Source organism: Physeter macrocephalus, chromosome 1 (assembly GCF_002837175.3).
Source record: "Physeter macrocephalus isolate SW-GA chromosome 1, ASM283717v5, whole genome shotgun sequence".
NCBI classification, from domain to species: domain Eukaryota; kingdom Metazoa; phylum Chordata; class Mammalia; order Artiodactyla; family Physeteridae; genus Physeter; species Physeter macrocephalus.
Genome location: NC_041214.2, coordinates 63,517,111 through 63,539,050, shown reverse-complemented (window position 1 = coordinate 63,539,050; position 21,940 = coordinate 63,517,111). Strand labels below are relative to the sequence as shown.

Here is a 21,940-nt window from a genome sequence, read left to right as displayed (position 1 = left end):
TGATTATAAATCCTAATTATAGGTATTTCCCACTAAAGGTGAAGTGTATGCACAGGTTGATTATTTTGAAATTTGTTTTCTATTCCAAAAGTTATTATTCTTTCGAAGAATTTAAGATCTTAAAGATACATCCAGGGAATTTCTTGCTTGAATACATTATTTAGTATGGTGCCCTTAAAATATACTTAGTAAAACTTAAGTTAAATAACTAGTAGAAGTATTTTCCTCTAAAAATGGGTTATTGGTTTTTCAATTGTCAATCTGTTATTCAGATATTCTTTCATGTTATTGATAGTCCTAATCAAATTATGTAACTCCTATTTTAACTTAGGAGTTTTTCCAGTTTGCATGTACCACAAGAAAGAATAGTGGCTCTCTGATTCTAAGGCATTAAAAACTGAGGGAGAAGGATTGCCTTTCAGAATATTTTAAACTTCTTGACTATTTAGAAATATTTCAGGACATTTAACACACTACGATCACTCTTCTCCCAGAGGTGATTGCTCAGTTGTCCTGTTATTATACCTTTAGGCGAAGCTCTTTAGAGGGTTAGGGGTCCTAATGTAGGAAAATGCAGATGAGAGAAGAGCAAGGAGGAGAGGATAAATTAGATCTCACCTGAGAACTGCTGTTTACATGTCTGCCTAGCTATCTGTCTTAGATATCTAAATATTTAGGGACTAAATAGTAAGTGTAAAGTTAGTCTCTTTTCTCTGTTCTGTAGTCAGCTAGGAAAGTTTTGTCAGTTGATGTGAATGGAAATCAGAAACCTTTAGAGCTGAGCCCACAGATGAGCATAATGAACACAGGAGGAGCTTGTTGAATTGTTTTAGGGTAAAATGAAGTGACCATCAGGACACTTTTCTTTTTTATATTTTTAGTGGAAAAATAGCCTATTCACTCTCATAGTACTCCTTCTACCTCCTGATATTTTCATAAAACACAGGTGAGGAAATTCTTGTCATTTCCCTGAAAAATCATCTTAGAGCAAAAGAGTTTTGAAAATAAGAAATTACAATGGCAGTTTTATGTGTAAAAAAAGAGGAACTGTGTATATTTTTCTTACCCTTTGTGTAGCTTTTCAGAAATTTGTATCTTAGATCATCTCTTTTCACTCTTCTTTCTAGGGAAGGGGTTGGCAAACTATGCCCAGGCTGAGTCCTTTTTGGAGCCTATTTTTGTATGGTCCCTGAACTAAGGATAGTATTTAAATTTTTAGGTGGTTGAAAAAGAATCAAAAGAATAACATTTTGTGACACCTGAAAATTACATAAAATTCAAGTTTAAATGTTATTAAATAAAGTTTTATTGGAACACATCCATGTTCATTCATTATTTTTAAAAAATAAATTTATTTATTTATTTTTGGCTGCGTTGGGTCTTTGTTGCTGCTCACAGGCTTCCTCTAGTTGCGAGAGCGGGGACTGCTTTTCATTGCGGTGCGTGGGCTTCTCATTGTGGTGGCTTCTCTTTGTTGCAGAGCACAGGCTCTAGGCATGCAGGCTTCAGTAGTTGTGGCGTGCAGGCTCAGTAATTGTGGCTCACGGGCTCTAGAGCGCAGGTTCAGTAGTTGTGGCACACGGGCCTAGTTGCTCCGTGGCATGTGGGATCTTCCTAGACCAGGGCTCGAACCCATGTCCCCTTCATTGGCAGGCGGATTCTCAACCACTGTGCCACCATGTCCCCTGCATTGGCAGGCGGATTCTCAACCACTGAAGTCCCCATGCTCATTCATTATTGTCTATGGCTGCTTTCATGTTACAGTTGCAGAGTTGAGTAGTTGTGCCAGAAGCTTGTGTGGCTTACAAAGCCTAAAATATTTAATATCTGGCCCTTTATAGAAGAAGTTTGCCAGCCCCTGTTCTAGGGTGTTGGAACTCAGTAAATGGCATAGGACTCTTTTAAGCTGTCATCATGCTTTATAAAGGTCTACATTAAAAAATTTGAGTGCTCACTTCGACAGCACATATTCTAATATCGGAATGCTACAGAGAAGATTAGCATGGCCCCTGCACAAAGATGACAGGCAAATACATAAAGTGTTCCATATTTTAAATATATATATATGTTAAAAATGTATATTTAAAAATATTAGTCTAGGGCTTCCCTGGTGGCGCAGTGGTTGAGAGTCCGCCTGCCGATGCAGGGGACACGGGTTCGTGCCCCGGTCCAGGAAGATCCCACATACCGCGGAGCGGCTGGGCCTGTGAGCCATGGCCGCTGGGCCTGCGCGTCCGGAGCCTGTGCTCCGCAATGGAAGAGGCCACAACAGTGAGAGGCCCGCGTGCCGAAAAAAAAGAAAAAAAAAAATTAGTCTATTTTGATAAAATAAAAATAATCTTTCAGCCAATTTTAAAGAATTATATATATTTGAATTTCCTGAATTCCTGAGACCCATGAATTCCTTGTGGAACTTTGCAATCTCAACTTTACCATTTCATTCCTTGATTTTAGTTATAGTTGAAAAATATTTTACTAGCCCCTCTCTACTACATTAACCTCTTTTTATTAATCTCTCTTCAGAAATGCTTACCTGGAAAAATAACAATTTGAACGTTTAAATAATTAATTCATAATTTATTTTCTCCTGGAACCTTGAATTATTTTGCAGCTAGAAAAATGAGTTAACCTCAGTATTTTGCAGAGTTTCTGTCATGCTGTTATTAGGAGAAAATATCAATACCTTGTTATAGGTGTCCAGTATTATATTGAGAGCTATATTATGATGTAAAACGAGGCCCCTTTTTTTTTTTTAAACTGTTAGCATAAGTAAATCTATTGAACACTATGGTTTACTTTCTGAGGTATTACAGACCATAATGAAATAAATGGCACTTACTGATTCACAACTGCACTTTAAGGTCATAATTAGTTACTAAATGGAGTGTCCCATACATCATTTAATTTTTTTCTTACTTGAATTTCTTAGGTACAATGTTAGCTGTTCTAAAAAATTTGCACTTAGTCGTTGGAATCGTAAGCCTGATAATCAAAGTCTTGGGCATCGTGGCCGTCGTCCAAGTGGCCCTGATGGGGCAGCAAGAGAACATATCCTTAGGCAGGTCTGTAGAAACTTTGATTCAATGTACAATACCCTTTTCAGAAATACAAGGAAAGTGCAATGCTGTATTTTACCTGTACTACATTTTCCAGCTTCCAATTACTTATCCATCTGCAGAAGAAGACTTGGCTTCTCATGAAGATTCTGTGCCATCTGCTATGACAACACGCCTGCGCAGGCAGAGTGAGCGGGAAAGAGAGCGTGAGCTTCGGGATGTGAGAATGAGGAAAATGCCTGAGAACAGTGACTTGCTACCAGTTGCACAAACAGAGCCATCTGTATGGACAGTTGATGACGTCTGGGCCTTCATCCATTCTTTGCCTGGTATGTGATTCACCACTTTGGCCTTAATATTTGTCTTGTGCACACACAGAGGAATGACGTTAGATCCATCCACACCTATTGCACAAAAGGGTTAGAGAAGTTCTATGTATATGTACTCATTAAATGGCATTTGGTATTGAAATGTGATCTGTCTCCTCTTGCTTATTCCCTCAGCACAACTGGGTATTTTCTCATACCCCCCAAGTCGATAAAAACTGACTAGTCCTGCTTCTGCTGTGACACCTCAGCCGGTGAAGAGATTAAAGGTGCTCTCTTCTCTTCAGTCTGATTTCTCTCGAGAGGTCAGTAGAGAGATTGAGTCAGACACTTCTTCCCTTCTGCTCTTCCAGTTTTCTATTCTATTTCCTCCTTATTTCCTAATTTAACCTTTTTTAAATGAAGTAAGAGAGACTATAATTTTTTTTTTTACTTTTTTGAAAGCTAATCAGCACCTTTTAGAATATAAAATTTTGGCTTCTTTAAAAAAAAAAACAAGCTGTTTCTTTTAAAGGAGGCTGCATTCTTTGATTCTTTGCAGTAAATAGACATCAAGAATACTTCTGAAATTAAGTAGACAACTGAATTCAGTTATGATATTCCATTCCAGTATTGAGGGTTACTTTCTTATTTATGTTTTCTGCTCTCTCATTTGGTACTCTTTCCATCAGCTTAAGTCATTATGTTCTTTATCTTTTTTCTTTGCTACAACAATAATCTTTTATTTCCACTTTCTCTAAGGGGCTGGCTACTGAAGACAGCTGCACCTTTGCTCATCATGAGACCCACACTGCTATATATGTTAAGACAATGTATATTTTTTTAATCAGCAAACCTTTATCATTCACTTTGACCTTATGAATATGGAAAATAAGGTTTTAAAAATATTTGTTCCATTTTGGTTTTTCAGTGAATCTATCATTTCTCTTGACACAAGCTTTCCAGAAAAATACATCCCCTTTGAACTTGTCTACAGACTTATTAAAATTAATCCAGCTATTTTTGCTAATTAATCTTTCTATGAAGGTGACCACTGTCTCAGAAGCAAACTTACAGCTAAAGTGTTGGGAGTTCCCTGGTGACCTAGACGTTAGGATTCATCACTTTCACTGCAGAGGCCTGGGTTCAATCCCTGGTTGGGGGAATCATCCCACATGCCACGTGGTGCGGCCAAAATACAAAAAATAATGATAATAATAAAAATTAAAATAAATTAATTAAATAAAGTATTGTATGAGTGAAGAAAGTATATTCAGAAGTATTCTGCTTTTTAAAAAATTCATGGCTTGTGATGAGTCAACTTAATGAACTTTCGATTTTATGGTGGTACAAAAACGATACACATTCAATAGAAACTGTGCTTCAGTTTTGAATTTTGATCTTTTGCTGGTGATATGAAGCACAGTACTGTCTCCTCAGGTTGGGTAGGGCAGCTCCCAGTCAGCCACGCTGTCACGAGGGTAAATAGCTGATAGAACCATTCTGTACCCATGCAACTCTGGTTTTCACTTTCAGCACAGTATTCAATAAATTACATGAGACATTTAACACTTTATTATAAGATAGGCTTTGTGTTAGAAAATTTTGCCCAGCTTACAGTAGGCTAATGTAAGTGTTCTGAGGACGTTTAAGGTAGGCTAGGCTAAACTATGATGTTCAGAAGGTTAGGTGTATTAAATTCATTTTCGACTTGATGTTTTCAACTTACGATGGGTTTGTCAGGATATAAGTTGAGGAAGCTATATATACAGAACTCTGAAATTTTATTAAATTATTTTTTCAATAGCTTGTTTTAGAAATGTTAAATAAGTTTTCCTTTTTTTTTTTTGCGGTACGCGGGCTATCCACCGCCGCGGCCTCTCCCGATGCAGAGCACAGGCTCCGCACACGCAGGCTCAGCGGCCATGGCTCACGGGCCCAGCCGCTCCACGGCATGTGGGATCTTCCCGGACCGGGGCATGAACCCGTGTCCCCTGCATTGGCAGGCGGACTCTCAACCACTGCGCCACCAGGGAAGCCCTAAGTTTTCCTTTTTTCTTTTTTTTTTCAAACAAGGTATGGCCACTTTTAAAGAAAGATGAAATTGTTTAAAGAAGGGATACATTTTTCATGGGAAGAGTTTTAAACATGCACCTAGGAAAACTTAGGTGTGATTTAAGTGCTGACCATGTGGGTTTAGAATCTGCTTTAAAAAGCTGACATATTAGAGAATGGTGAGTCTTCACTGGGTGTGGTTTTAATACTTAGTGCAAAAAATTTTAAGTTTTATACCAGTCTAGATATCTTGAGAATTAACATTGGAATTGACACTAATCCCTGAGGCTGGACTTTGGTTCTGTCATCTTCAGACATAGTCTCAGTCTTCCCAATGGGGTACCTGAGCTGTTAGCCTGATTTCTCATTTGGGGGAAAATATTTCTTTTCCTTTGGGGAGGAGGAAAGTAGTTGGCCAAATAATTAACAAATAATAGACACTGCTGATTCTTCTATGACTTCATATGCTTTTTTTTTTTTAGGGCTAGTTTTCTAATTTTCCCCAGCATCCATTTACCATGAGACTACTCTTGGCTGCTTTATTAGGATAAAGGCTAACTCCTTTGTCTTACTCTTGCTTCATTTGAATTGAAAACAATTATTTCTTATAACTTGAGATGCTTGTCTTATTGAGTTCATCAAGACATTTAATTTTGTTGCTAATTGTTTAGAGAACATTATATATAAAGCAGACTGCTTTATAATTTAGAATTGCTTGGTACTGTTTAAGAGTTTGCTGAATATAACTCTGCTTTTCTTTTACCTGATTAAATGGGGAGTAACTGCTTTGACAGGCTAAATAACAAGCTTATTTGTGTGATCAGTTAACATCTTCTTAAAGTTTTTCTCTGAATAATGCCTGTAGCTTAAGGTAAATCTCAGCCAGAAAATGCCGTTATCTTTATTTCTCTATGTTCCTCTGGCCTTTGTAAACTTCCTTTTGAGCCGCTTTCAGCTCATTCAGGGCTGGATTTTTTTTTCTTTTCCCCTGAGCTTTTCTCATGGAGTGAACAAACTTGTAAATTTTGTAATCTCTTGTATTTTGTTTCTTTCCAGTTGAGGCTAGGTTTCCCTCTTTCATCAGGGCATCTATATTTATTCCTCAAGTTTTCTCTTCTCATTGTGTAATGTCATCTTGTGAACCATCTTGGTGGGACCATGTTAGAGCTGGTATGCAGACCAGTCTCAGAGCTGTTACCAGAGTGAAAAATTATTTTCTTCTAAATTTTTGTACATTAAAAAGTCGTCTGTAGGAACGGTTCTTTTTATTCTCAGTTTACTGCAGTTATCTTCTTTAACTCTTCCTTGATATAGTGAACTGCCTTTTGCAAAGATCACTTTAGTCTGTATTTGTTGATCTGTGAATCTGCAGTAGATTCGGTTTCCCTGTAGGCATATAAAGTAGGTATTGTCTAAAAACATGACTGTTTACTGGTTTTCATAATACTGATATTGGGACTTTTTATTCTGCAGTATTGAGTGCAGGTAATATCTTTTCATCATCCTTACTGATGTTAGTTTTGGGGTGGAGTGTTTTTGTTTTAGGTTTAGCTGGAAAAGTGACTGGACATTTGTCAGGTTCATTTGGGACCCATGTCCATGTGCAGAGGTCCATGCCCATTCTGGTGGCTGCTTGTGGTGATGTAAAGCCAGCTGAGCTGACTGGTTGCTGCAGTTGGGATATGTTCTGTAATGTTCCTGGGGCACCAGCTGTTTTACAGAAGTAGATTCTAAATATGTCAGAAATTCATAGAACTATAGCTCAGTATACCTTGAGCATCTGGGTTTTTAAAAAAATTCATCTTTCTCTAATATGTTTCAGGAAAGCATATTTGCTTCCTTTTTTTTTTTCCATTTTTCTTTTTTAAGTCACTTTATTTTTTCATTTCTATACTAATGTATGGTATAAATACCCTTTTTGTCGTTGGCTTAAGAAAGTTGTGATCTAAAATTCTGAAGATAATTCATTCCTGTTTGATCATGCTGTTTCCCAACTTTTTGTTCTGTATTATTTTGCTAATACATTTACCGTCTGTCGACAAGAAGACATTTGAAGAGCGCTCTGATAATACCGAGGAACAAGCACATGCTATGAATTTCTTCATGGAGAACTCCTTGTTTCTATTCCCAAATGTAGCTCTTATGGTCCTCGTTACTTCTCATTGCTTCTGTTTTCTGAATCTAAGTAAGTCCTACGCTATCTTTCTCTCTCTTCTTTTCTTTCCTGTGTTCTTGTAAGTAAGACTGAAGAGAGAAGAACATTTAGTTCTTTCATAAAAAGAAGGATGAAGTCACAACTAGATGCAAGATTAGTCAGTTTTGTCTGCCCAGTTTTGAGAGCTACCTCTGGGAAAAGAAAAGGGGCTTTTCTATGGTGAGTAATCCCATTTTAACTATATAGTTTCTTTTATATGGTAAGTGGCCAAAAGCATAAAAATTTTGCATAGGGTACTTTTGAAATGTCAGTTTTAAAAAATCTGAGAAATTATTAAAATAGAGAAATTGAAAAGCTGATTGCTATATAGGAAACAGGAAGGATACAACCAACAGAGATGATGGAAAAGAAATAACCAAGAGAAAAGCTGGCCACACAGCTGAATACAGAAAAAAAAGTTTGTGTTACTCTTACAGATAGCTCCTTTTTAGCAGATTCTGTTTTTTGTTCATTATTCATTCAGTGAGTCCTTCACTTATCCAAAAATATGGGTATTTAGCACCTACAATGTTTTGTGCTTGGTGCTGGGGTTATAGGGATGACATTATATAAGAGGATGATATCCTCTTATATAAACAAGAGGATGATACATTTGCGGTAGGTAGAAAGAACAATCATTCCAGCAAAGTTGTATCCAAAGGTATAATGTAACCATTTCCATTATCTTTTTCTTTGTGTTCTCCGTTAGAATGCTGATTTGAATAGAAAAGAAAGACTTTAAGCTCTTAGTTTTTATTCTTAAATTCACTTTTATAATTTTGTCTTTTATAGGGAAGCTTCCACATTTTTGCATTGTCTCTTCTCATGGTTCCTTAATTCATTACCTTCCCTGCTGGTTTCTTTACCTTTAGTGGGGAAGTTTATTAGCCTGGCTGTGCAAAATTCGGTAGATAATAGAAACGTTTGAGGTTCAAGTAGAGTGCTCACGTTGTTACTTGCTCTAAAGCACTTGGTTTACACAGAGAGGTAAAATATTGGTTATTTGTCAAGAGATTAGCCAGGAAGCTCAAAATTTCAATGAGAATGTATTTTCTTATCAGAAGTGGAGATTAGTCCAGTGATATTAATTTAAGATTTGAAGTTGAAATTACAAGTTGATCATTGTAATACATTTCAGCAATAGATTGATACTATAATTTTGATGGATTGGTTCTGTCCTGAGTGAATAATAAAAATGTTTTGGACGTGCCTGGCACATTGAAGGTTGTAAATCAGAATAAAGGTACAAATGATAATGAAAGTGGTACTTGAGAAAATATTTCTAAATTATTATTTAAATGGCAGAACATTATATTTTATTCTTTTGTACCTGTATGTGAAGGATATGTTATACAAAGTAAAGTTCTTGAGGTATAATGACTAGTTAATCCAAACTTGCTGTATGTGTGGCATGCTTTCAGGTGACAGCATTGCCCTTTTCATGAAGGTATGTTATATCTGGACTGAACAATCTGTACATTTTACCTGACTTATAATTATTTCTCAATATTATTTCTAGAACAAGAATTCCAAGTAAATTGCTTTACCTGGATTTCGAATTCTTACTTTTTAGAATGTCAGGAAATACTCTCTTCTTCAAGAGTGAACCCAAGACTACCATCAATAAATTTCATTTGTTTCTCAGCCTGTATTTCAGATACTCAGACACAGTGAGAGCATAATTGTGACTGTTAGGAGTAACCTCTGATTGTTGTGTATTAATTCTAACATCCTTCCTCTGATCAAATTCTAGGCTGCCAGGATATTGCAGATGAGTTCAGAGCACAGGAGATTGACGGACAGGCTCTTCTCTTGCTAAAAGAAGACCATCTTATGAGTGCAATGAATATCAAGCTAGGCCCGGCCCTAAAGATCTGTGCACGCATCAACTCTCTGAAGGAATCTTAACGGGATCATGAGGCTTTGAAATAACAGCAGTTTTATTCTTAAACAAACTTGTAAGGTAAAGGCTCAAGTTGTCCTACAATGTTATCACTTACTGTGATGGATAGCCAAGCACATTGGGATCTCTGCATTAAGGCTGACATTTCTTCTACAGATAAAATAATTCATTATATTGATACATTTTCATAATTAGCTAACATTGGTGAATTAATTTTACAGGTTACAACATTGAAAGACTTGTTATAGAGGGCCATGATATTTTTCAAAGTGTTTTACTAGATAATTTTTTTAAAGGTGATGTTTATCATTAATATAAAAATCCTTTTGAAAGTAATTTAATGATTTACATTTCTCCTCTTTTGATTCGGTTTTCTTATACATTTTTCTACCCTATAATTTTTCTATGGGTTGTCGTGAGAGATATAATTTAGGAGTGATTTAGGAATAATTTTGGAGTCCAGTGACTGGAATTGTATGCAGTGAGATATCACTGTATGTTTTAAAAAACGTCTTTTAGACAGTTGCTTTGTCTATAAAAAGGATTGCATTCTAGCATGACTAATACTGATCTGGAAGTTAGAAGATTTGGTTTCTATTCCAAACTTGACCAGGAATTTGGTGTGACTGAGGAAGTTAGTTTTCCTCTTAGATTTTGTTCTTTTAGAGCAGTGGTTCTCAACAGAGGTCAGTTTTGTTCCCCAGGGGACATTTGAAAATGTCAAGGGACATTTTGGTTGTCATAGCTTAGGGGTTGTGGGGGGTGGGTTGCTGTTAGTATCTGACGCGTGGACAGGGATGTCGCTAAATATCCTACAATGCACAGGACAGCCCTCTACAACAAAGAGTTATCTGGTCCAAAATGTCAGTAGTGCCAAGGTTGAGAAACCATAACATAGGAGTGATAAATGTTGCTCTTTTTCACCCAGAGGGATATTTTGAGAAAAAAAATTTAAAAAGGGATGTAATAAGGAATACATTGTACAATGGAAGTATTTCAGATAGCATTAATGTTCTGCTAAGAGTATTTTTCCCAGTTTTATGCATTCTAGAAAAAGGGGGAAAATCTGCCTGTAAAATGAGGACTACCATACTAAGAATTTTGACTCTCTGTATTGAGTCATAATAACAATTATCTTTCATATCTCTCTGCACTGATGAAGGCATAATATGATTATGCCTTATGAACCAGTGCACACAGCCTTTGCTGGCAGGGCAATACTCTGTAGAGGCTATGTGGTTGGTCTTTGGATTTTTCTAGTGTTGAACAAGCTGGATCTAGCTAGAATGCACATTCCTTTTTCCTTGACTAAATCCTTGTATGCTTCCTGCAAAGCAGTTATCCAACTGATCTCTCTTGGATAATTGGATCTAATTTTGTATGTACATGTTTTAGGGAAAAAAAATTTTAAAGCAAAACCTTTCATTGAACAGTTAGTGTTCTTTTAGAATTATGGCACTAAAAATTGTGGCAGGCCTGTGAACTTTATAGTCCTGGACATCAAAAATGTTTTAATCTTTTTTTTAATCTTATCTTTACCATACAATGGAAATGTTTTAATAATTGAAGGAACATACACAGATATTTGGCAGAAGTTCAGTAAGTGAGGAAGAGTCCATGGGTTTCAGTCATTGTCACTGATCTTTTAAAAAAGATTGTGTTACGCTAGTAGAAGACTAAAGATGTCATTAAAGACATCACAGATATTTATCTTTTGGCTTTGTGTACATTAGAGAATGTTGATTATTTTTATACAAAAATACAGCGGGTAATTTTTTTAACCTTTAGATGCCTCTTGTTTGAATGTATGCTTTGTGGGATTCTTTTGTGTAGTAATGTTTTAAAAAAAAGACATTTACTGATAGTTATGTGTAGGATTAGAATATGTAATATAGTGTAAGGCTCATGTTCCAGACCTACAATAGCTTGTAGTCTATGTCACATATTTCTGTATATCACATTTTTAATTATTGGATTACAGTTTCAAGGAAAGGTAGGTACTCTACAGTTAATTTTCATTTATTAGCAGTTAATCATTATGACAGAGTTGTCATATGCTTTGACTTTTCCCCTCATCTTGTAATTTCAGAACACAAGTATAGGTTAAGCATTAGTAGGAGATGGTCCACTGTATGAGGGCTGAAGGGCACAATGGAAAATCTCCCCTGGAATTAAAACTTTGTCACAGATGATCCACAAACATTTCATACAGAATTGATTCTTTGGAGATAGACTCCCCTGGCAATAATGATTACCTCCCATAACTATATTATCTGTATATAGCCTTTAAGGTATTAACTTGGAACTGTGGTCCCTCTTCTGATATATCAGTCATTATGTACTTACTGAAAGCCCCTGTGCGTAGCACTGTGTTAAGTATCTGAGAAAGCTTACAAGAGGGGTTTCCATTGGAGAGCACCTTATAATTCTAAATCTTATAATAATCTTAAGAACAGTCCAGATCTTCTGTTGTCCCTACTCAAAACATACCCAGAAAATATACTTGCTTTTTTCAAGTTATTTTATTTAGAAATGGCTCATTGGCTTTTAACTAGTAGCTTTCCCATTGATGCAGCTGTTTCTTTCTGGGTAATTTAACTATCTGAATTTCAAAATTTCAGTTATGTATAATGGATATAGACAATAACACTGGGTGTCCACTTCTCTCCTGAGCTTAAAGCACAGTTTTAGTATGAAATAGGTGGGGAGAGTGCTGTCATTTTCATTTTCCTTTATATTACTAGTTGTTTCAGGATTTTGATGGAGGAGAGGGAATAACAAGCAGAAAGGGTACATGGGAAGTTCTTCCTACTTTTGCTACCTAAGTTTGCATTTTTTGACTTCTTTATACTGATGCACTCTTTTCCCATTGAGGAAGAAAATCCCTACAAGTTTGAAATTTTATTTGCTTTAAGCCATGTGTTCCTAAGAAAGTACACAGAGAGCTGGTTTATAAAAGTTGTTTCTTACATGATGTGCATTTTCATCAAGCCTTGTGTAGGCATGTGTCTGACACAGCTGTGCAGCTTTGATATATAATCAGTATAAGAGTGCTGTCTCACAAGCTGTCACTTTTTAAGTGGCTGGTAATTTTTCCATGATGGTACTTTTAATTTGCTGGCGCATCCTCTAAAGAGACATTTTTTAAAGTCCCAGTTTAAGGGCTGTCCCCTCAGAATAGAGAATGTGGAATAGAGGGAGAGAAATATTAGTGAAGGAGCTTGAGAATGGTGGAGAAGCAGACAAGAGACCTGGCACTTTGTTAGTTTATCCCACTTCAGCGCTGAACAAATTTCTGCACTTTTGAAGTTAATATTCATGTTTTACCTAGTTCCAAATAGAAATTATTTTTTGTAGGTAGCCCACTTTATTTTAATTTTTGACATAGCTTATCTTCCCACATCCAGTGTAATATTATAGTCAGACATTTATTCAAATCTGTCCGAGTGCCCCATATTACTGGCTTGTTCAATTAAATGTTATAAAGTCCCATTATTTGCATTTGCAGGGTTTTGGTACCGCCATGGCACAAGTATGGTAAGGAGGCAATATATAGATTGAGTATAGTCTTAGGCTGTGTTTGCATGTGTGTAAACAGTCTTGGAAAGAGTAAACTATTGCACATATATGGGAATGATGCTATCCTCATAGCCATATCGAGTGGAAGAAATCCCTGGCTGGACACACTGTTAAAACATTTCAAAGATATATTTTCAACCAGAACAGCCTGGTTATATTTTGTGGTTTGAAGATCCTCACCCTTAGTGAATGGCAGGAACTCATGCTGCCTCTGGGCAATGGGCATTGAGCATTACTGCCTAATAGGATGATGAAAGAGCCTCACTCCCCTTACCTCCTCAAGCCCCAAGGAAACTGTGAAAACTTTCTTCTTAGAGAGACCTTTGCCTGAAAATCCCTACAGAGGACTTTGTAGTAGGGTTAATTTTAGGGAGGTAACTGGGGCAGGAATTGCTAATACCTAACAGTCATTTCTTCGTAAACCCTCTGGGCAGTGGAAACTGGCCATTTATGTACAGTGTTTGCTCAGTCTGTTTCCTTTGCAGGACATGTAACTATAACAGGGCCTTGGGGAAGGTTTTCTAGGGGAAAGGACAGGGAAGTGGAGGAGGAGACAAACGGGGAAAAGCATTCCAGACACAAGAGGATAATATGGTTAACTGAGTGAGGTTGTGTAGTTATAGATATGGCCATCAGTAGTTCAGAATAATAAATTGTAATGGTTGGGTCCCAGTTATAGCAATAAACAGAGTGTAGTTTTTATTATGTCAAGATTTACCTGTAATCAAATTCATTCTTTCACTCTCTTTATCAAGAGATTCTGCCCTTAGGAGCATATTAATAGTTCCAATGATACATAAATTGGTGATTTTTGACTTCTGAAAAAGGTGATAATTATTATAGTTGGAGAATATTTGTCAAGAACTCAAAGGTTAATTGTTATAATTGAGTTATCAGAATTATATAGAGGAGAGAGTATCCATTGTCAGATACTACAGTTGAATCAACCTTGTGGATTGTTACAAAGAAAGGCATTTTTAAGATTTTTAAGATAGTGTTTTGTTAGGTCGTGTCTCAGTCTAAGAGTTGGATGACTAAGAGCTATAGGGTTCTGTTTATTAGCGTGGATTTCAGTAAACACAAGCCTACCTCTATTTCTTTGATGCACAGTAGTGTGGATCATGAAATGAACTGTTTAATCTGCATTCATCAATATTGGTATTTTCTGAATCTGTTTAGAGCATTTGATTTCATCTTAACAATTGTGATTCAATTAAATAAGCACAAATACAATATTAGGGAAAGTAAATATGCAATCTTATTAAAATTTAATTTCAACCTATTATAAGCTGTACATCTTAAAAAAATTCTTTGGGAAGATATTCCTCTTTTGTTAGAAGTTCATAAAATGTATCATTATATAGTTTCCCTCATAGCACTAATATAAGCCATTTCTTCAATAAAAAAATGTTGAAAATTATATTATCTTCTTTGGGAAAAGTTTCCTAAATTTTAAAAAATTATAAAGTTTTACATATTATTTTTCAGAACTTATTTAATCTACTTTAAAATAATACTATGGTAAAGGTGTTTTTTTGGAAGTTGTAAAGCACTGACACAAATATAATTTTTACCATCATATTCCAGAGCAAAACGTCTGGCTTTTCCTGAACTTTCACTTTAGTACCCGTACATGAGAAGGGAGACCTGCCCTTCTCAGATCCGAAGCTCAGCTTCTCTAATGAAAACTCTCCCATTCTGCTCTACCACATGAACACACACCTCTGAAGTGCCATGTTCATGGGAGCTTTGGGAAATGTTTTCCACAAATGGTTCATTTTTTTCCCTTTGTATAGCTTGTGAACATTTAATTTTACTTAAAGGTGACAATTTCAACCTCCGACATTAAAGAAGAGGTACATTTAAAAGGTATTTTTTTCTACTGCCTTTGAAAAGTAGTTGCTCTCAGTGATATTGGTGGCGTCAGTATGAATCCATAGAAAAAGAAAACCTGTGTAAAGGTCTTAAAATGTATTGTTTAAAAGAAGTAATAAATGAATTTTAATTTGGAAAAAAGAAATCTATATAAATTTAAAGCACTATTATGCTAACATGGTATAGTTTTAAATGTAAGAGTAAAAAAAGTAAGTACTTTTAGATCACCTATTTAAATTCACTCCAGTAATCTTAAGGATGGATAGTAGCCATCTTATTGACTTAAAAGTTATACTTTAGGGACTGTTATCAGTGTTAAATCCTTGATTTTGTGGAGCTTTAATTGATGGAGGTGAACAAGTTGGGGTTTATAAGAGTGGTGGGGAATGGTAGTGAAATGAACATCAACATATTTTAGAAAAAGGAACTTTTTTAGTCTTGCCTCAAGCAGACCAGATGTATCCATTGCTTAAAATCTTTTAGAATGCTTATGTTAAAGCCATAATTTTGTTTTAGGTAGTACTAAATAATTACTTCAATAGTAAATAAGAGATGCAGATAATCATTAAATTAACATGATAAATGAAGATAAAACACTGGCTGGGAGGCTGGGGTTTTACTTCTAGTTGGTGAATTAGCTGTGTGACACCTTAGGCCATTACTTAGCTTTTAACCTGTTTCCTCTTTTGAATATACAGCATGGAGCCTGTACTACTCAAAATGTTGATTTTGTTTAAAATCATCTTTAAGCTATATAAAACTACGATTCTAGGCCACATAATGGGGTATTTTTAAAAGTTGCTCCTACTTAATTCTCTTTTATCTTAATTCTCTTAATTTCCTTTCTTAATGGTTCATTTCACACTTAAGAGCTTTTGCTAAAAGATAATTATTTATTAAGCATGCGTTTCCTGGGTCACCCACAGTCTTTGTTCTCCTAAGGATTAAGGTAGAAAATTCACACAGATGAGCAAATGAGGACGTTTTTCTAAACGCTTCTTGCTAAACCACTGAACATATGGACACATCTGAACATTGTCATTCATTCATTTATCCATTCATTTAGCAAACCATTTGAACATTTACTGTGCAGTGTGTGGTATACTTAAGGAACTAGTAATAAGTAAACAAAATCCTCTCTTCCCCCCATTTTGACTGTGGCTTGAACAAACATGGATGTAATTATTATTAATGTACTGAATGTAAAGTGGAACTGAGAGGGAATTTTTATGCATTGGGTAAAGGATTAGGCTAGATGATATCTAAGGGATCTGAGTGAATCACATCATAATTCCTATAACACATTTTGCATACTAATCCATATATCTGATTAGGTTACAAAATTAAAGGTACCTAATATTAGGATTTACATTTTGAAACTGTTATGACAGCCCATATTTCTCAGAATTATTTTGACACTTGAATTTATTCCAGAGGTGTTGCTATATGCAGGGTGTGTGACAGAACAATACAAAGAAGCTGGTGCTGATTTACTATACATTTTGAACTACACCCAGTATTGACAGTGCAGTAACTTTTGAAAACTGAAAAATCTCAGAAGAGCTTGCTGAAAAGGTTTGGTTTTTATTTTGGTTTTGTCTTTTTAAAGCAAGAAAGATTACATAAAATTTTACTATTATCACAAATATCTGCTTTTTAGAAAGCACTCATATATTGCATAGTAAAAGGGTTTCCTTTAAAATGCAGAACCGGCAAGCAGTAAAACAGTTTTGTGCTTGGAGCTTGAATTTACAAGTATTTGGGGAGTAAATATAGAATGGGAGAATTGATTAACTGGGAAGAAGGTCTCTTACCACCCGAGGATTCTGTGAATTACATTGTGATTTCCTCTTGACACAACATCACATATTAATATCACTTGATACTAACCTTCTCCATAAAGATACAAAATGGAAACATATTAAAAAGATCTTTTAAGTATCATAGTTACAGCATTTTAAAGCAGGAAAATGTCCAAATACATGTTAGACTAGAATCTATAATAAAGTGTTTGTAAACAGGAACACTAACATCCAAGTGACCAGATAGTCTGGGTTTAAAAAAATTTTTCCATGGTACTGGTTAAAACTTTTAAAATATTTTAACTTACGTAATTTTTCAAATATTTTTGCTGTTAAAATATCTATTACATAAATACTTTTTGTATGTGTATTCTAAATTTTTTAAAAAATCAGTGGGAGTGTGCAAAGATGGTATAATTTTGGACATCTAATTTCTAAGACATTTAACTGGATTCCCAATCACCTCATTCAAAAGCTTGGTCTTTCTGTTTTTTCCATAGGAAAAAAAAAGTCACAGTAAGCTCCAAAAAACTCCTCAAAGTAAGGGGTGAGCTTGTGGTGTAGGTTGGAGTTGTAGACAGCAGTGTGCAGGGTGGATGCTGACACTGGTGTCAGGCATTTCAAGCCTCTTTGTTGAATTAGTGCTTTTTGTCTGCTTGCTTGTTGAAAACATTTTTTTGCCGTTGACTTAACAAAGGCAAATTGTGATAAACTTTTTAAAATTTTTATTTTTGATGCCTTATGCACATGTTAACTGATTTTTTAATTCCTCCTTTTGCTTCCTCCCATTGTTCTAATTAAATAGGACTTTCATATTATTAAAACCTCAAACACTGACCCAACCAGGATGAACAAAGCATCACCAAGGGGAAAGAAAACTTTTTTATCTTTACAAAAAGCAAATGTTAAGATTATATATAGATGTATTCTTTATGTTGGATATTGTACTAGAGTCCTCCTTGCAGGGAATGAAATAGTTTTAGCACTCTTAGCATTAGCGTTCCTAGATTGGTGTCTGTAGCTACAGTTTTAAAATGTATAACCTGACAATGAAGTTAATTTTGCATTATAAGAGCACACCATGATCTATGTAAAAAGATTGTCCATTTGGTGTATTTTTTTAAAAAAGAGAAAGCACTTTCATATTAACAGTAGCATGTGTATGAATTTTAGATTTTCATATTTGTTGTGTCTGTATTCAGTGAAGTAAAATTGAACATTTCAAATGTTTGTTGATGGCAACATTAACTGTTAAATTAAAGCACCTTATACTCTGCTGCTTAAACTTGCTTGTAATTGCACCTTTGTTACCTGCACATTTTCACATAGAATATTGTTGTAACATTGCTTCATGTGGGTCTGGATGGAAGGTTAGTGGGCCTACAGGATCATTTATTTATATTGTTTATATTACAATAATATATTGTAGACCAGTTGTAAGTTCATTTCTTTACAAATAAAAGCCTCTTCCATTTGGCTGGTCAACTGAATAATTTCTTTTTTTCCTTTAAGCTTGTGAGGCATGGGCATCTTCTAAGTAAACAAACAGCTTAGAGGGGCTTGAAGTAGTTATACATTATCCAGGTTTAAAATCTGCAGAGAGGATAAGTCTTTACTAATTAAGTAAAATATATTCTTAAGTATCTCAGTTCCACATATGGCCAATTAGAAAGCCAATACATTCAGAAGGAAAGTAACACAGAGAAGTAGAGCAGGTTTGTACATTGACAAATTAGACGGTATTTGTGTAGCTTAACTCACAGAGTGAGTTCAGATTTTTCTGCCGTTTAGATTGTTTCACTCCAGTAGTTCTCAACCGGGAACCGTTTTGCCCACTGAGGGGAGTATGGCAGTCTCTGGAGACATTTTGATTGTAGTGACTGGGAAAGGAGGTTCTACTGGCACCTAGTGGATAGAAGGCAGAGATGCTGCCAAACTTGCTGCAGCACACAGCACAGCTCCCCCAACGGAGGGTTATCTAACAGAAAACGTCAGTAGTGCTGAGGGTGAGAAGCCCTACCTTCACACCGTGGTGGTACGTCGCCAATGTGATTACGGGTTGTCATGCAAATATATGACTGACAGATGATAAGTTACAACTGAAGATGGATCTGTTATGTCAGGAAAGAGACCTAGTCACCACTGCCAGTTCTGTAAGGTGAGCAACCAAAACTTTTAGAAGTATTTGCACTAAGAACAGAGATATATTTTTTTTAATTAGCTGAATTTTTTTTTTCATTTACCATTTTAACCACTATTTTTTTTAAAGAATTTATTTATTGGCTGCGTTGGGTCTTCATTGCTGCACGCAGGCTTTCTCTCTAGCTGTGGCAAGCAGGGGCTACTCTTTGTTGTGGTGCGTGGGCTTCTCATCGCGGTGGCTTCTCTTGCTGTGGAGCACAGGCTCTAGGCGCGTGGGCTTCAGTAGCTGCCTCACATGGGCTCAGTAGTTGCGGCACACGGGCCCTAGAGTGCACAGGCTGCAGTAGTTGTAGCCCACGGGCTCTAGGGTGCGCAGGCTTCAGTAGTCGTGGCTCGCGGGCTCTAGAGCGCAGCCTCGGTAGTTGTGGCGCGCTGGCTTAGTTGCTCTGCGACACGTGGGCTCTTCCCGGACCAGGGCTCGAACCCATGTCCCCTGCATTGGCAGGCGGATTCTTAACCACTGCTCCACCAGGGAACTCCCCAGAGTAACTTTTTTTTTGCGGATTCTTAACCACTGCACCACCAGGGAAGTCCTAAAATTAGCTAAATTTAAATTGCACTAATCTTTCCCCTTATGTTAAAGAATATTTACACCAAATTATTTAAAGAAAACCATCTTGATTTTCTTGCTCTAAGTGTAATAAAAATGTTTATTTATTTAAATCTGAAAAGTTGGCAGTGAATTGCAGATTTACCTAACAGTTTGTATCCAGTAGTTTTCTGGGTAACACAAATGTAAGTATGGTCAACAGGTATAAATATTTCTTATTGGAAGTATTTTGTTAAAAAAAACCCTAATAAATAATTGTATCCAGTAGTTTTCTGGGTAACACAAATATCAGTATGGTCAACAGGTATAAATATTTCTTATTGGAAGTATTTTGTTAAAAAAAAAAACCCTAATAAATAATGTTACAATCCCAAAATGACACATTCTGAAAAGGTATGAAAGTTTGGGATGCCGGGGAGAGCTTTCAGTTCAGTTCATTCTTTATATGTCCCAAGTCATCATTCTTTCCCATTTGTAAAATTATAATTCTTGTAGCTGTTAGTTTTAACATGGCAACATGTCAACAAATTATTACTGATATAGGCTTTTCAATTTGCTCAAGATTATGAATTGTAAGTGGAATGAAGCAGCATTTCCAGTTGACAAATGGATCCACAGGTAATGCCATGTTTCTAAAATTAAGTTTGTGACAATTAAACCAAAAAACTGTAGCAATGAGAAAACTGTTGACAAAGTACAACCACGGAATGTTCATCTCGATGTACGCTGGAATCTGTACTTTAAGTAAAAGGATAATTATTTGAAGTAGTACAAATGGTAACCAGGTACCAAGAAAACAGATAATCAACTTGGACAAGAGTGTTTTTTTAGAGCTCACAGTATAACTAGAGTGGGATGAAAAGGGAAAATATAGGACAGTCTCATTCATATAGGAAGTTATCCTAACAGCCTGTACCAAGGTAATAACTTCTGACCAAGAGGTTATAAAAGCCATAAATAAAATCATCACCATGGAAAATGACAGCCAGTAACTCTGAATGCTAATGTAGAAAGGACACTGATAAGAGGAAACATTCTGTGCCTTCAGGCTTTGGTAGATAGCTGGATCTCCCAAAACATAAGTAAGGACTGAAATCCAAATTAAAATAACTGCAAAGAAATAAAATACTTTTTGACACTTAAATGGAAGCTTGGTGGCTTTAGAGAAATTCAGGTAATAATCTATACAAGCTATCAGAAAAACTGGATAATGCAAAAAGCCGTAAGTAAAAGAAATGATTTGAGTAAATAGGCAGATGTGGTATTTAGTAAACCTAATGCCTAAAAGTACAAAATCCCTGAAATAGGATATAATGGAAATATTCACCAAAAGTAGAAGGTCAGTAAATGCTAGTGAAATGCAAAAATATTCCATAAAATTTTGATGGTTGTTTTTTCTTCTCATTCCTAGTGTGAGGATATTTAATAATATTTTCCCAAGTGTAATCAAGAATAACAGACTGTTACCATCTAGGGGCTGATTTGTTTGATGTAGCTGGTACTGAAAAGAGCAGTTCTCTGAAGTAAGAGCAGTCATTTTTTTTCAGTTCAATTTCAAAGGCCTGCTGCTACAATAAAACAGTGCTTCACTTTATTTTTCATCCCTGCAAAGAAAAGTGAAAAGAAAACCTTGATGTTATCTTGATGCTATCACTGTTTTAAAACTTTACAAAGCACCTCATCTCAAAAATCTATTTTAATCCAATCATTTCCCCAAATAAATTTACATTTCTCATACTTATGAATACAGAATCTGATCAAGAAGAATTAACGTGTATACTCTCATCATTCTTTGAGACCCAGATGGTCCAGAACTCTCAGCTCTATAACGAAACTGTTTTATATAAATTACTAACTTCTGCATAAGCACAGCTTTTAATAACTTGTTGAAAAAAGGTAGAAAAACACTTTTATCTACCAGAGCCAAAATATAGGCTTCATATAGCGGATTCACTTTGCTGTACAGCAGAAACTAACATTATAAAGCAACTATACTCCAACAAAAATTAATAAAAGAAAAATGACTGAAACACTCTTAGAAATACATCTACTATAAAAACAAGCCATGTTTTATGTCATCCAATTTTATAACTGAAGAACTGGGAATAATTCCGAAAAAAGGCATAGAAACTCTGTGTAGCTCTAGAAAGAGGATCTAGGATACCTGATTTTCACTCCCTTACTCTCCTAGAAAGAGAATAGTTCCCTGGAAATAAAAACTGAGATACTTCTTTCCAAAAAAAATGGAAGGTTCCTGCATTAAGTCATGACATAATCATGAGATCATCATCAAAAACTCTAGAAACAATAAATGCTGGAGAGGGTGTGGAGAAAAGGGAACCCTCTTGCACTGCTGGTGGGAATGTAAATTGATACAGCCACTATGGAGAACAGTATGGAGGTTCCTTAAAAAACTACA

The 21,940-nt window shown here is 35.7% G+C and overlaps 2 protein-coding genes and 1 non-coding gene across 12 annotated transcripts in view; 2 read left to right on the top strand and 1 right to left on the bottom strand.

Annotated features, from left to right (window-relative positions):
• The window catches only part of PHC3 (polyhomeotic homolog 3), an 88,339-nt gene extending 68,895 nt beyond the window's left edge, over positions 1-19,444 (top strand). For 6 of the 10 annotated variants that reach the window (XM_028491095.2, XM_028491085.2, XM_024124363.2 and 3 more), the window contains 3 exons: positions 2,930-3,062; positions 3,154-3,385; positions 9,364-19,444. In XM_028491095.2, the coding sequence (XP_028346896.1) occupies positions 2,930-3,062; positions 3,154-3,385; positions 9,364-9,518 (520 nt within the window). In that variant the 3' untranslated portion in view covers positions 9,519-19,444. Of the gene's footprint in view, positions 1-2,929; positions 3,063-3,153; positions 3,386-3,559; positions 3,688-4,123; positions 4,599-7,659; positions 7,791-9,363 lie in introns of those variants that run through there. The other 4 variants (XR_008616926.1, XR_003680284.1, XR_003680285.2 and 1 more) reach the window with 4 other exon arrangements.
• Positions 1,948-2,054, top strand: LOC112065059 (U6 spliceosomal RNA). The gene has a single exon (XR_002891816.1). It is a non-coding gene; the product is annotated as a U6 spliceosomal RNA (small nuclear RNA).
• Positions 19,445-19,479: 35 nt separating the features above from the next.
• The window catches only part of GPR160 (G protein-coupled receptor 160), a 39,929-nt gene continuing 37,468 nt past the window's right edge, over positions 19,480-21,940 (bottom strand). The window contains exon 4 of the mRNA XM_024124434.2: positions 19,480-21,125. Within this exon, the coding sequence (XP_023980202.1) occupies positions 20,042-21,058 (1,017 nt within the window). The 5' untranslated portion in view covers positions 21,059-21,125 and the 3' untranslated portion in view covers positions 19,480-20,041. The remainder of the gene's footprint in view (positions 21,126-21,940) is intronic.